At 37.6% G+C, this 13065-nt stretch overlaps 1 protein-coding gene across 1 annotated transcript in view; it reads right to left on the reverse strand.

The window, feature by feature from the left end:
* Positions 1–13065, reverse strand: part of LOC127935192 (transmembrane protein 222) — a 31972-nt gene that overhangs the window by 15730 nt on the left and 3177 nt on the right. Inside the window, exons 3-5 of the mRNA XM_052532853.1 lie at positions 11043–11074; positions 8155–8251; positions 5006–5136 (exon numbers count right to left, since the gene is read on the reverse strand). Of these exons, the coding sequence (XP_052388813.1) occupies positions 5006–5136; positions 8155–8251; positions 11043–11074 (260 nt within the window). The remainder of the gene's footprint in view (positions 1–5005; positions 5137–8154; positions 8252–11042; positions 11075–13065) is intronic.

Genomic DNA, 13065 nt, shown 5'->3' on the forward strand with positions numbered 1-13065 from the left:
ATATATCGACCGCACCCAGAAACACACGGGCGAAATTACATCTTTAAAAAGATGCAAATCGGCCCGTATCTCTTTTGTGAGAGAAATTGCACTTTTAGGGGTGTTGAAGCGCTCAGGGGAACGCGGGAGCTGTCGCAGGAAACCCAGACGAACCGCTGAATCGCCCCGTCACACCAACACCAGCTCTTGCTTGTAAACACTCCAGTGATTGCAGCAAGCGATGTGCTCGGCTCCCAAGCGAAAGCTTGAATGCGAGTTGCTCGCGTTGCTCCTTATATACCCGCTTTGCGGGGCGGAGCTCGCGATGCAAATTCCGCAGACCAAGGTACTTTGTGTACCATTGGCTCGTTTTGTACCACTCGAAGGTGATTGGGCTCTCGGGCGAGATCCCATTCGTAACGTCGAACGTGACCGACTGAAAGGGAACTAATTTTATACAATATTTAGTAGTAGCTTATCAGTGGTGGCTGTCAATTTCTGTACATATGGCAGAAGTGTACAGAAAAATCAAAGACTTAATCAAACAGACGATGACCACTATTAACCGCAATTGTATTATATTATATTATGATGTAATCAAACTTATAGCCAAATTTGGTAGATCTGTGTTGTAAGAACACACCACCATATGCAAACGTTAGGAATAAGTAAATGATGATTTAACCAGACCACAGTGGGATCTCCATTTAACCGTCAAGGTTACTGAACAATTTATATGCAGTAGGAGTAAAGTAGGGTAGTAGGGGTGTTGGGAATTAAAGTGCTTGCAGTATCCTTTAGTTAAATGTATAATACATATAAAATGTATTTTATAAAAAAAGACCATATATATTATTAGAACCTGCTTTAAAAGTTCAGTTTCAGTTTACAATTGTGACATACAATGTCATAACATTTTGATCTGAACAAAAAATTACAACTTAAAAACAATTAAAAAGTGCTTACAGGATTCCTAAAGAAAACAAAACCATTATAAAACAATAAAATAAATACTGCTGTCGAGCCTTTCCACTTGGATTTCACAGGTTTGCTTTTGGTATTCAAAATATTCTGCATGGAATCGCCGAATCGCCAATACCACAACACGAACACTGCCCCAACTGCACAAAACAGTCCCAAAATGAGACACAGCTGCAGGCGCAATTGCTGATCAATGGGAAACCCTTAATGAAAGAGCTGAGTGAGATATGTGGAGGAAATTTTTTTTTTTTTGCCAATTTTTAAAAAATAATTTAAACTTTTTTTAATCTTTTGATCCCATCCAAGGTTGTTCTGTCTATTGGTTTTGTTTTGTACTTGTCATGCTTTAAAACTCAGTCATACTAAAGTTTTTATAAGGCAAAGCGTGTCTTTGCACTATATACATGTTTTACAAAAAATAAGGGAAACAAAGTAGCTGATGCATAATATGGAGATTTAATTGTAAATATAAAGATGCTTAGCTCTGACAAATTTTAAACTGTAATAACCCACTGGAGTCGAAGCCAGCACTGGTGTGGTCCGTCTCCTATTTTCTTGATGACCGTGAAAAGAACTAAGAATATGACATTCTCTTTGGGTATCTCTTTGTAACACTCAAAAGAAAAAGCAAAAATTGAAATGGCATCATATTAACCCTTTAACATTTTTAGGAGGAGTAAAACTGACATTTATGCTTTTAACAGCCGGATGTATTTACACTAGCTTGTCCAGTTTTGTGTGGAATGCGCCCCAGACCACCTTCTAAAGTGGTTTGATCAATCGGATTTAAATCCATTTTGAAAGTGTTTCGGAGGGCATTTACACATTGTCTTTTCAGGATTCGATTGCTATCCTATCAGAGAAAAAGCATGAAGTGACCAGGTGTAAACAGGCCCTTTGAGGGCGAGTATTATCATGCTATATTCAACTAGCTAAGTCCCATTTTCTTACAGTTCATACTTGTCTTTTAATTATTTGTGTATACTCATGTCTATCCAGATAATGTGTTTATTTGTATTAATTTGATTGATGTGCTTGTTTGTGCAACGTATATGATTTTTGTAATAATAGTAACTGAATAATATTTCAGTTTCCAACAAGACTGTTATTATAATCAGAGATAAAAAGGTTAAATAATTGAATTGATATTCATTTTGATGGTAGCCTATCCCACGGCAAAAAATTCCATGGCAAAAAAATAAATAAATAACTCTACAAATTTATTCAGCCTCCTCGTCTAGGGGATCCCGTATTAAAGGAGATACCATTTTTGTCACTTTGAGCATGTCTGCATGATGAAAATATGTTCAAAGAACGTTCACTGCAAAAAAAAAAAAAAAATGCTTTTCTTAGAATTTTTGTTTTGTTTCCAGTCAAAATATCAAAATATTCTTAAATCAAGATGCATTTTTCTTATTTTGCTAATTATCTGCCAGTAGGGTAAGAAATTCAAAATATGCTTGTTTCTGTTTGAATTAAGATCATTTTCCTTATCTTACGGCAGACAATTTTACGTGTTATGTAAAATGCACTTGTCTGAGTATGTTACTGGGTAAGTTACCTCTTTTTCAGAAACAGGCATGAGTTACCCTGCTTTCTCTGGTTTGACAAACCTCCCATTCTGAAATGGATTAACATACTCAAGAGTTTTCACTTCATCTCCACCCCAAAAAATGTACATATATATTATGACTCACCTGATTGGCCATTGCATTCATAAGCTCAACAGAACCGTGTGTGATTGGTTATAATGCGCAGCGCTGTAAAAACGCATCTATCTCTGGCTCAGCGCCAGCAAGCGATCACAGATCTGAATTTAGCAGCTGATGATATGACTCGCTGAATGTTCTCACGCCGGTGTGATCGTATTAATATGAATAAAATATTAATCGGCTATTTTTTGTCTTTTGGAAGCTACATTCAGCTTGGTTCCCTTCTGTTATAAGCCACACACGTACAACAAACTAATATCACAGTGATATCGTGTATACAGTAATTGAATGTAGCCCAGTTATTACCTGTTGAACAGTAGACAGCACCTGTTCATCTAATAAAGATCTTCATCGTTAGCATACTGCAGATTTGCTTTCAATTCAGTGCAGATCCATGTCCACGTTTTCAACACTGCTGATTACGTTACAGCTCTGAGTGAACCACTTCAGACGCTCAGCGCGTGCGGCAGGGAACTGAACGACTCATTCAAACTGATTTATGAACCAATTCACTCGTTTGCAAAACTGGTTTGAACAAGCTTTTGAACAGAATTGACTCAAAAGAATGAATCATTCACGAATGGGCATCACTCATTGCCAAGAGAAAAGTAGACGGCGCTTTTGGAATAAACTGAAGCATTTATAACATTTGCATTAAGATAAAGTAACGAGAGGAGCGTCACACACAACGAACTAAAAGTTTCTAATTTTTTAACGAACTAAAAGTAAAAAAAAAAAAAAACCAAAAAATTATCCATCTTTAAATATACTCCAAAAAGTATGTTACCCAAAAAAATTACTCAAGTGAATGTAGCTTGTTACTACCCACCTCTGATTTTTAGCTATAGCTAAAATAGTTTTCAGATAAGTGCACATTTAAAACGGTTAAGCAAACTTCTTTTCACAAAGGTGGTGCTTACCTATGCAAAGACCATTAATCACAGAAGACAAATTATTATTGTGAAATCACATTTATTTTCCCTCAACAGAACATAGCCTGTTTTTTTTTTTTTTACTTTACAATATCAGATAAGAATGTGTTGTGGACCAGATTTAATGCTGATAGTCAAAATTCATTCTCTGTGTGACGTCCAATTACTCTACATTCTGATGCAACCCCAACAATCTGCTTCCACAAGCTGGAGGACAAAAGAGCTGCATCATCACTTCATACCTGCAGTTCCTTATTTAGTGACTGACTGACAGTAGAAATCTCACATTAAACAGTGATGGATGCATCCTGAACATATTGGGCCAGGAGAAACATGCACATAATGCAATGCTTTCAATTACACCTGGGTGCCACTGAGAGACACCATGACAGCCCATCCCTGTGCGAGTCCTTCTCAAGCCTCCTGGGACCAATGCACATGCATTGTGCTCTCAGACAGTCACCAGGTCTCTGAAAAAAAGGTTGTGTCTGGAGCAATCCCTTATTACTTCAGGTGTCATGTAGGAGCATTATTAGCTGACACCCAAAACACAGCACTGGGTCCAATTTATCAGTCCTATAATTATGCAATCCTGCAGTGGAGAGGACTTCAAATCTAATTTAGGATATAAAATGACTGCAAACACAGACATTATTATTTTTTTTTTCAGAATACACAAGATAATACTATTAAGTGCTATAAAAAAAAAAACACATTTATCCAAATGTGGCTTTTCATCACAGAGTTTTGAAGTTACATCCAGGATGTGCTGCACTGCTCAGATTTCATCAGATAAAACTTGCTAATTGGGATGAATGTATGTCTCATTCATAGGTTTTCATACGATCTGCTGACAGTCCATTGTGGGAAATGTTTAGGGACGGACCCACATGCTTACGTATCGTACAAATTCATATGAAATCATAAAAAGCGTTGAATGCTATGATTAAATGTTTAGCAACAGACACCCAGTCAAGTGCCTTATTTTCACCTGCTTTTGACAGTAACAGAAATGTGACGTTTCAGTGTTTGAGGTGAAAATGCATCAATTAGAGTGTTTTATTCTGCCCTTTTATTTCAAAAAGACTATTTAGTAAAAACTCGATAGTACAGTTTGTAATACATTATATGTTGATGTGCATGTATAAGCCTTTATGTAAATAGGCTTGCATGTTGCGTTCGTCCAATCAGTGCCACTGACACTGCTAATATGCAAATAATAATTTTTGTAATGTAAGTTTAGGAATGTACAGTATGAATTGTCAGTGTATGAATACACATGATTATTTGAAAATTACCAATCACACAGTCAAATCAAATCAATACAAGAAATCAGATTCTCAAAGATGCATACATGACATGTAGACGAACACATGTAGGAGCGTTTGGACACGGTCTCACCTGACGTGTTTGCCATGAATGAGTGCCAGCAGGCAGAGGTTCACCATGTTCCATGAGGTGCTGTTATCATAGCACATCAGGTTGAGGGCCATGGCCACATGCGAGTGACAGTTGTCACAGCAAAGGTTGTGCTGAAGAGAAAACGGAGATCATTTGTCAGAATATACCAAAGTCTCTTTAAGACAAGTCATGTCACTCGGCGGCCATCTTTGAAACGCCTCTCGAGGATGCAGGTGCAGCTCCTGTCTCTTTGAATGGGGAAACATCAGATCTCTCCAAAACTGGGGCTGGATTCACAAAACATTCTTAAGAAGAAATTTCTTCTTAACTGCCGTTTTCTTCTTATTTTTTTACTTTAGAAAAAATTAATCTTAAGAATATCCGTATCTGTTTTCATAAGATTGTTCTTAAGACAAAACCAAAGAATTCAAATTCTTGAAAAGAATCTTCTTAAAAATCATCGTAAATAACTTCTGAAATTTAGGGACAGCCCCAAACTTGTCTTAAATCCCAAACAATAATAATTAATGAATTTATGGGGTTATTTCAAAGTAATTGTTATATTTAAGCATTACAACAACAGCTATGTATAATACATAGTAGTAGGGATGTGCATGAGTTTTCTGAAGATGACTGTCAATGTAAACACGATCATTCATGATTAGCCTGTGTGTGACGCTGCTTTTTGCTCACTTCAAAACTCATTAGCAACTCTAAAACGAGTCAGATAGGGAGCTTTAATTGAACGCCATTAATTTTAGCTTATAAATACATAATCTTTGGGGGAAAAGGGGAAGTCGTGGCCTAATGGTTAGAGAGTCGGACTCCCAATCGAAGGGTTGTGGGTTCTAGTCTCGGGCCGGACGGAATTGTGGGTGGTGTGCATGTACAGTGCTCTGTGTGTGTGTTCACTGCTCTGTGTGTGTGCACTTCGGATGGGTTAAATGCAGAGCACAAATTCTGAGTATGGGTCACCATACTTGGCTGAATGTCACGTCACTTTCACTTTCACTTTCATCTTTGGCAGTATTCAGCGCATATATATGCGCAGGATGCATTTGCTGTAGAAGCGCAGACTTAAATACCGGAAGCGTTCACTCGGATGAGAACGTAAAAACACCTCACAAAAATGAATGAATCATATCGCTGCAGCTTGAGACAGGCTAAGTTACTGTTCAGAAACAGGCCATATTAAAAATGTGAAGCTGAGCTCCAGTCAAAGTCAAAATGAAAATATACAGTCTATGGTGCGTGCTTATTATGATTATTAGGATAATCTACCGGAAGTGTAAAAAGACAATCGTGTGAGTTTATCAGTGTGTCGTGTATTCATTCAGATAACGGCTGTTATTTTCTTCTTAAAGGTGCCATCTGTCATGTCTGGCAAAAAAAATCAAGTCATACTCCACATTCCATACCAGATGGGGGCAGTATGCCTCAATAAAGTGAATTAGTCTACTCTAGAGTAACAAACGAGAAACGGCATAGTCTCTATGCTCCGCCCCTACCTTCAAAACAACCCTAGAGCCATAGCCGAACCCTAAGAGGACGTTTTGCCTCCTGAGGAACGTTGGGTGATGTCAAGTGATATTGAAACATGAAAGCTTCAAGCTACTCCCCTTCATCTTTACCAGTCAATATGTTCCTATTCGTTTTGTTCATATTACATTTTGAGTTGTATATACACATTATTTGAATTAAATTAATTTGACAGACAGCATTCTGTCAACATCATTGGTAAACATCAGACAGCTGATCAAAGCTAGCGCCAACCAACGTAACCAGAGCTGCCAACTCTCAAGCATTCACTGTGAGACACACGCAATTGACTCTTTTTACACGCTTTCACACCACACATCAATTTTCTCACGCACAGAAAAATCACGAAGCAAAGAGGACACGGAGACCAACAGACTAGACAGAGCAGGTTACTTATGAAATAAAACAACGGGTAAGTTATAGCTAGATAATTATCAAACGCAGCTACGGTTAGCCATCGTTAACATTAGCAAGTTTATCGAACAGCCTTCGATACATTTCTATGCTATAACTTCCCGAAAACAAATACACAAACATATAAAACAAACTTCTAGCGAAATACTAACAGCATCTAACTTACCAATCCAAAAGAAATGTTGCAAGTTCGGACTCAAACCTCATTTCTTTCAGGTCCATCAGTTGTCTCCAGCGTTTAAAAGCAGTGCCGATGTTTACTCTGGTTCGGCTCCTTTTCTTATCGGATTTGATTTGTGTTTCCAAGCGCGGTTGATTCCCTGTAGCGGGTGACGCTCTCTTCCCTGAACTGAAATGAAGTAGTGGGCTGTACTTTCCACATGATTGACATCAGGTTCAGACACGCCCACAAGACGTGCGAGTTATTCGTGTATTGCAGGTTGGCTGGTGGTTATGTTGCCCGCATACCGCCTCCCACGGCCGAAACTGGTTTTACGACACCTGTCGGCCCGGGGCTAGTAATGCTAATGCTAATTAAGGTTGATATCTCTGCAGCACTATAACTTGACACTTTTTTAATGACATCATCGCCCTTATTTCTTCTCATTCTTTTGATGCGTGTAGGTCATGTTATGGATATTTTTACCTCAATTTTTGCATATGGCACCTTTAAGGAAAAAAAAAGATTTTATTAAAAATATACTTGAGAACTTATTACGATTTTTTCAAGAATTGCACATTCTTACGAACTTCGTGGAATTCATCTTAAGAAATTTTTTATATTTATTTCTTAATAAGATTTTTGTGAATCCGGCCCCTCTCACCAATGAAATATGACAACAACTGACTCATAAATGTAATAGCAAAAAAAAAAGCATATTTTTCAGGCTAGATCAGTTTAGTCCTAAGCGTATGTCTCTGAACGCTGATTGTTTTATAGCAACTGGGACGCTTCTAATCAGTGACGGGTTGACTGATTACTGATTGGCTCTTTTATTTAGAAGGCGGGGTTTCCTTCGGTAGAGCAGCCATATAGTGTTGCATTTTCTTCCCATTCAAAACAACATGAGTGACATGTCTTTAATATATTCAGTTCACCTGTATGCATGCTTATAGAAATATATATTTTTTTATATTATAAAGAGAAAAAAGATTTACAGTTTTGATTTTCTAAATAGGGAAGAAACACGTGTTACCATTCTCTGTTTGTACTCTTCTGATGCGTTGTGAACTGCAGTGTCCCACGCATTAGATCCACTGGCATACACTTTACTGACGTCTAACATCCAGTACCTGGGAATAAAGCAGATACATATCACTGCAAGCACATATGCAATGAGTGTGAAGGACGTGCATCATGAAAAGCACACAACGCAGTTCAACAGGCCAAGTGATTTCTTTTATAACCACTGTTGGAGGACATTAACCCTATAAAGTCTGCTGTATAATATTTGATATGCAAATTCTAAAGCATAAAAATGATTAACACAAGACCTGATCTGAAAAACCCATTTAACACAATCTACTACATGCCTATTGTGATCTGATTGATAGTTTTAGGAATTTTAGATTGAGACATTTTAATATAACCACTTTCAAGTCATGCTTCACATGTACTTTTTCAGTGAAATCTTTACTTTTATAAAGTTGACGTAAGAATAACTTTTATATTGTTAGTAATATTTCAAGATATCTGGAACATAGCAACTTAGGTTTAAATGATTATCCAATCATGAATAATAAAACAAAATCGAGTATTAAATATGACACAGTCTTTTATTTGAAATATGATCAGGCCCAGAAGAACATTTATTTATATTTCTCTCAATCATCATTGTATTGCATTGCATTATTTATATTGCCCCCAAAATACGAACTACAGAACTTTAATCATAAAACTAAGCATTTACGTCTCATCTAACTAACACATATTATTGGGAGATATAGAGTGACAACTGATATTTACTATATGCATTTTATGTTTGTAATATTGTTTAAGAGATCTCATTGATTTACATTACAAACAGAATCAGAATTTCATCATTTCTGGCCATATAAACATCAACAACTGCACCAAATCGCATATTTTTTCTCAGTTTGGGCTTCTGAATAAAATCAAGGTGTTTTTTTCCTCCTCGTGTATGAGCTCCATATTCTCACTATATCAGACTATTTGAGCCATAAAAGCCTGATTTATCAAATATGATACGAAACATAAAACACGTATGCAAACTTGACATTACAAATGTCACCTTTAAAACCTGAATGTGAATATACAAACCCGATTCCAAAAAAGTTGGGACACTGTAAAAATTGTGAGTAAAAAAGGAATGGACTTATTTACAAATCTCATAAACTTATATTTTATTCACAATAGAATATAGATAACAAATCAGAAGTTGAAAGTGAGACACTTTGAAATGTCATGCCAAATATTGGCTCATTTTGGATTTCATGAGAGCTACACATTCCAAAAAAGTTGGGACAGGTAGCAATAAGAGGCCGGAAAAGTTAAATGTACATATAAGGAACAGCTGGAGGACCAATTTGCAACTTATTAGGTCAATTGGCAACATGATTGGGTTTAAAGAGAGCCTCTCAGAGTGGCAGTGTCTCTCAGAAGTCAAGATGCTGCAGTGAAAAATAGTGGGGCAATATCAGAAAGCAGTTTCTCAGAGAAAAATTGCAAAGAGTTTGAAGTAATCATCATCTACAGTACATAATATCATCCAAAGATTCAGAGAATCTGGAATCATTTCTGTGTATAAGGGTCAAGACCAGAAAAACATACTGGATGCCTGTGATCTTCGGGACTTTAGACGGCACTGCAACACATACAGGAATGATACAGTAATGGAAATCACAACATGGGCTCAGGAATACTTCCAGAAAACATTGTCGATGAACACAATCCACCGTAGCATTCGCCGTTGGTCAAAAAAAGAAGCCATATCTAAACATGATCCAGAAGCGCAGGTGTTTTCTCAGGCCGAAGGCTCATTTAAAATGGACTGTGGCAAACTGGAAAACTGTTCTGTGGTCAGAAGAATCACAATATGAAGTTATTTTTGGAAAACTGGGCTGCCATGTTATCTGGACTAAAGAGGACAAGGACAACCCAAGTTGTTATCAGCGTTCAGTTCAGAAGCCTGCATCTCTGATGGTCTGGGGTTGCATGAGTGCATGTGGGCAGCTTACACATCTGGAAAGGCACCATCAATAATGAAAGGTAAATCCAAGTTCTTGAACAACATATGCTCCCATCCAGACCTCGTCTCTTTCAGGGAAAACCTTGCATTTTCCAACATGACAATGCCAGACCACATACTGCATCAGTTATAACATCATGGCTGCATAGAAGGAGGATCCGGGTACTGAAATGGCCAGCTGCAGTCCAGATCTTTCACCCATAGAAAACATTTGCGCATCATAAAGAGGAAGATGTGACAAAGAAGACCTAAGACAGTTGAGCAACTAGAAGCCGGCTTTAGACAAGAATGGGACAACATTCCTATTCCTAAACTTGTCTCCTCAGTCCCCAGACGTTTGCAGACTGATATAAAAAGAAGAGGGGATGCCACACGGGTAAACATGGACTTGTCCTAACTTTTTTGAGATGTGCTGATGGCCATGAAATTTAAAATCAACTTAATTTTCCTTTGAAATTATAAATTTTTTCAGTTTAAACATTTGATATGTCATCTATGTTGTATTCTGAATAAAATTCATCATTGCATTCTGTTTTTATTCACAATTTTTACAGTGCCCCAACTTTTTTGGAATCGGGTTTGTGTATATATATATATATATATATATATATATATATATATATATATATATATATATATATATATATATATATATATATATATATATATATATATATATTTTTTTTTTTTTTTTCCACATGTCAGGTTTTACACGTTAAAGGTGACATGACATCTGTAACTTCTTTGACAAGTGCATACTTTATAGTACCCCAGCTTAATATAGAGACAGTTATAAATCATTCATTAAAGTAAACACTGTGGCATCGCTCTGTTTTTATCATCCAGATCAACAAAAAACCACAGCACTGACTCACTTCGTCGGTCTTCCAAACGCCATGTTGTCCTCCTGCAAGAACAGAGAAACAGACACGTAAGCTCTGTATGTGTACGATGTCAGATATCATTGTGAACGCACGCCTCTGTCTCTGTGGGAGCCAATAACTCTGGGTGGTCTATGTTACCTGCAGTTATCCATGAGCTGTCACTCATCTCAAGTATGTGCAAAGATATAGTCCATCTTAGCTCATGGTGGCTCAGTTCTGCTGCCAGGTCATGTGACTAATGACTGTAGCGCTCATGATGACATCATGATGACAGCACTAATTGCCTGACAGCAGCACAAGAGCACACACAAGCACCTCGGGTTCAGTCCCCTCAATCCTCTCAAAAATATTGCTTGTTAAATATTTTTTAGCAGAATTCATAGGACATATTTTACAAAGATACCTTGCTTTTTTTTTTTTTTTTACTTGTTTACACTTAAAATTAGTTCAAAACAAGTTCATAAATTCTAATGCCAGAGCATTAAGTGAATGCAGTCTTATGCAGTGTTGCTTCTCAAGAATATGTATATTGTATTAAGTATATTATATAAACTGGAAAACAACTACTTAAAGGGGAAGTTCAACCAAAAATCACAATTCTTTCATAATTTACTCAGCCTGACTTTCGTTCGTCTGTAGATCTCAAAAGACGACATTCTGAAGAATGCTGGTAACCAAACATTTGCTGGTAGCCATCGACTTCCACAACATTTTTCTGAGGACAGCTCATTTAAAATCTACTTTCTAAATACATATTATAGATCTTATTGTGAATGATTGAGCCATGTATATGTTTCTTTTTTAAATCTTTTATAATGCAATCTTTGATGTTTTGAAGAATGCTGGTTACCAAAAGGTGACCAGCGATTTCCACTTGTATGGACCCCCAACCCCTCCCCCCAAAAAACAGAGACATTTCTCAACATATCTACTCATATTTTTACCACCACGTCCCTTTTATGGCTCCGTAGGTTTGGAATGACAAGGATTTTTTTGTTTAGTTCACATGGATCAGTAAGAAATCGCTAGTAACACCCAGGGGGGCAGGGTTTCATATTTTATTGAAGCACCCCTGGGCGCTGTCATTGGCTAGCGGACCCCCACCTGCTGTTAGCATTCCATTGACTTCCATTCATTTTGGCGTCACTTTGACAGGGAATAACTTTACATCTGAGGCGTTTAAAGACTCCATTTGTCCATTTATTATTTCTAAAGAAACACGAAAATGTATAAGGGCCATTTTCGTAGGGCCCATTACCTTGTATCTTACGTTGTGGCCTCATAGTAGCAGTTTTTGTAAATATAGGCTAACGATTGCGTCATAACCTGCGACTCTCTGTCGCACAGTAGAGAAATGACCATATGGACACGAGGAGAAGCTTGCAGGCAATCTTTTACTGTCTATGAGGCAATCAGGGGGACGTGGAGGCATGAAGTCAAGGGAGAAGCCCATAGAGAGTCCATAAAAGCAATGGGACAAACTTATTCAACAACGTCTGCAAGATTCGGTGGGTGATTCCGATTTCTCTTGGCACAGCGTGCTCACGTGACATCTACGTGATCAAGCTCAGTTTGAGTCTGCGCAGTATGCTCGACCCCCAGGAAGTGCGTGCTTCTAATTAAATTAAATTAAATTAAATTTATGCATTTAGCAGACGCTTTTATCCAAAGCGACTTACAGTGCATTCAGGCTATCAATTTTTACATATCATGATTGAATTCACCTGTCTCTGTTGAATCCAATGGGGTCGCTGTGTCCATTTCTTTTACTGTCTATGGTAACACCTTGGCAACCACCAAAACACAAACACTTTGCAAGTGCAAATGTAAATAATAATCCACTGCAGATACAAGTCTATTATCAAGGATTTCCCAAACCCCTTAAACTGAACTGACCTCAACCCAGAGCGCTCTGCTCAGTGCACATGTGAGACGTGTTGCAGTCGCTGTCAGAAGCAGATTGTGGTGCACTTGAGAGTGTGCTGACCCCATAACCCCATCCTCTCACGTTACC

This window comes from Carassius gibelio, chromosome A19 (assembly GCF_023724105.1).
Source record: "Carassius gibelio isolate Cgi1373 ecotype wild population from Czech Republic chromosome A19, carGib1.2-hapl.c, whole genome shotgun sequence".
Taxonomy (NCBI): domain Eukaryota; kingdom Metazoa; phylum Chordata; class Actinopteri; order Cypriniformes; family Cyprinidae; genus Carassius; species Carassius gibelio.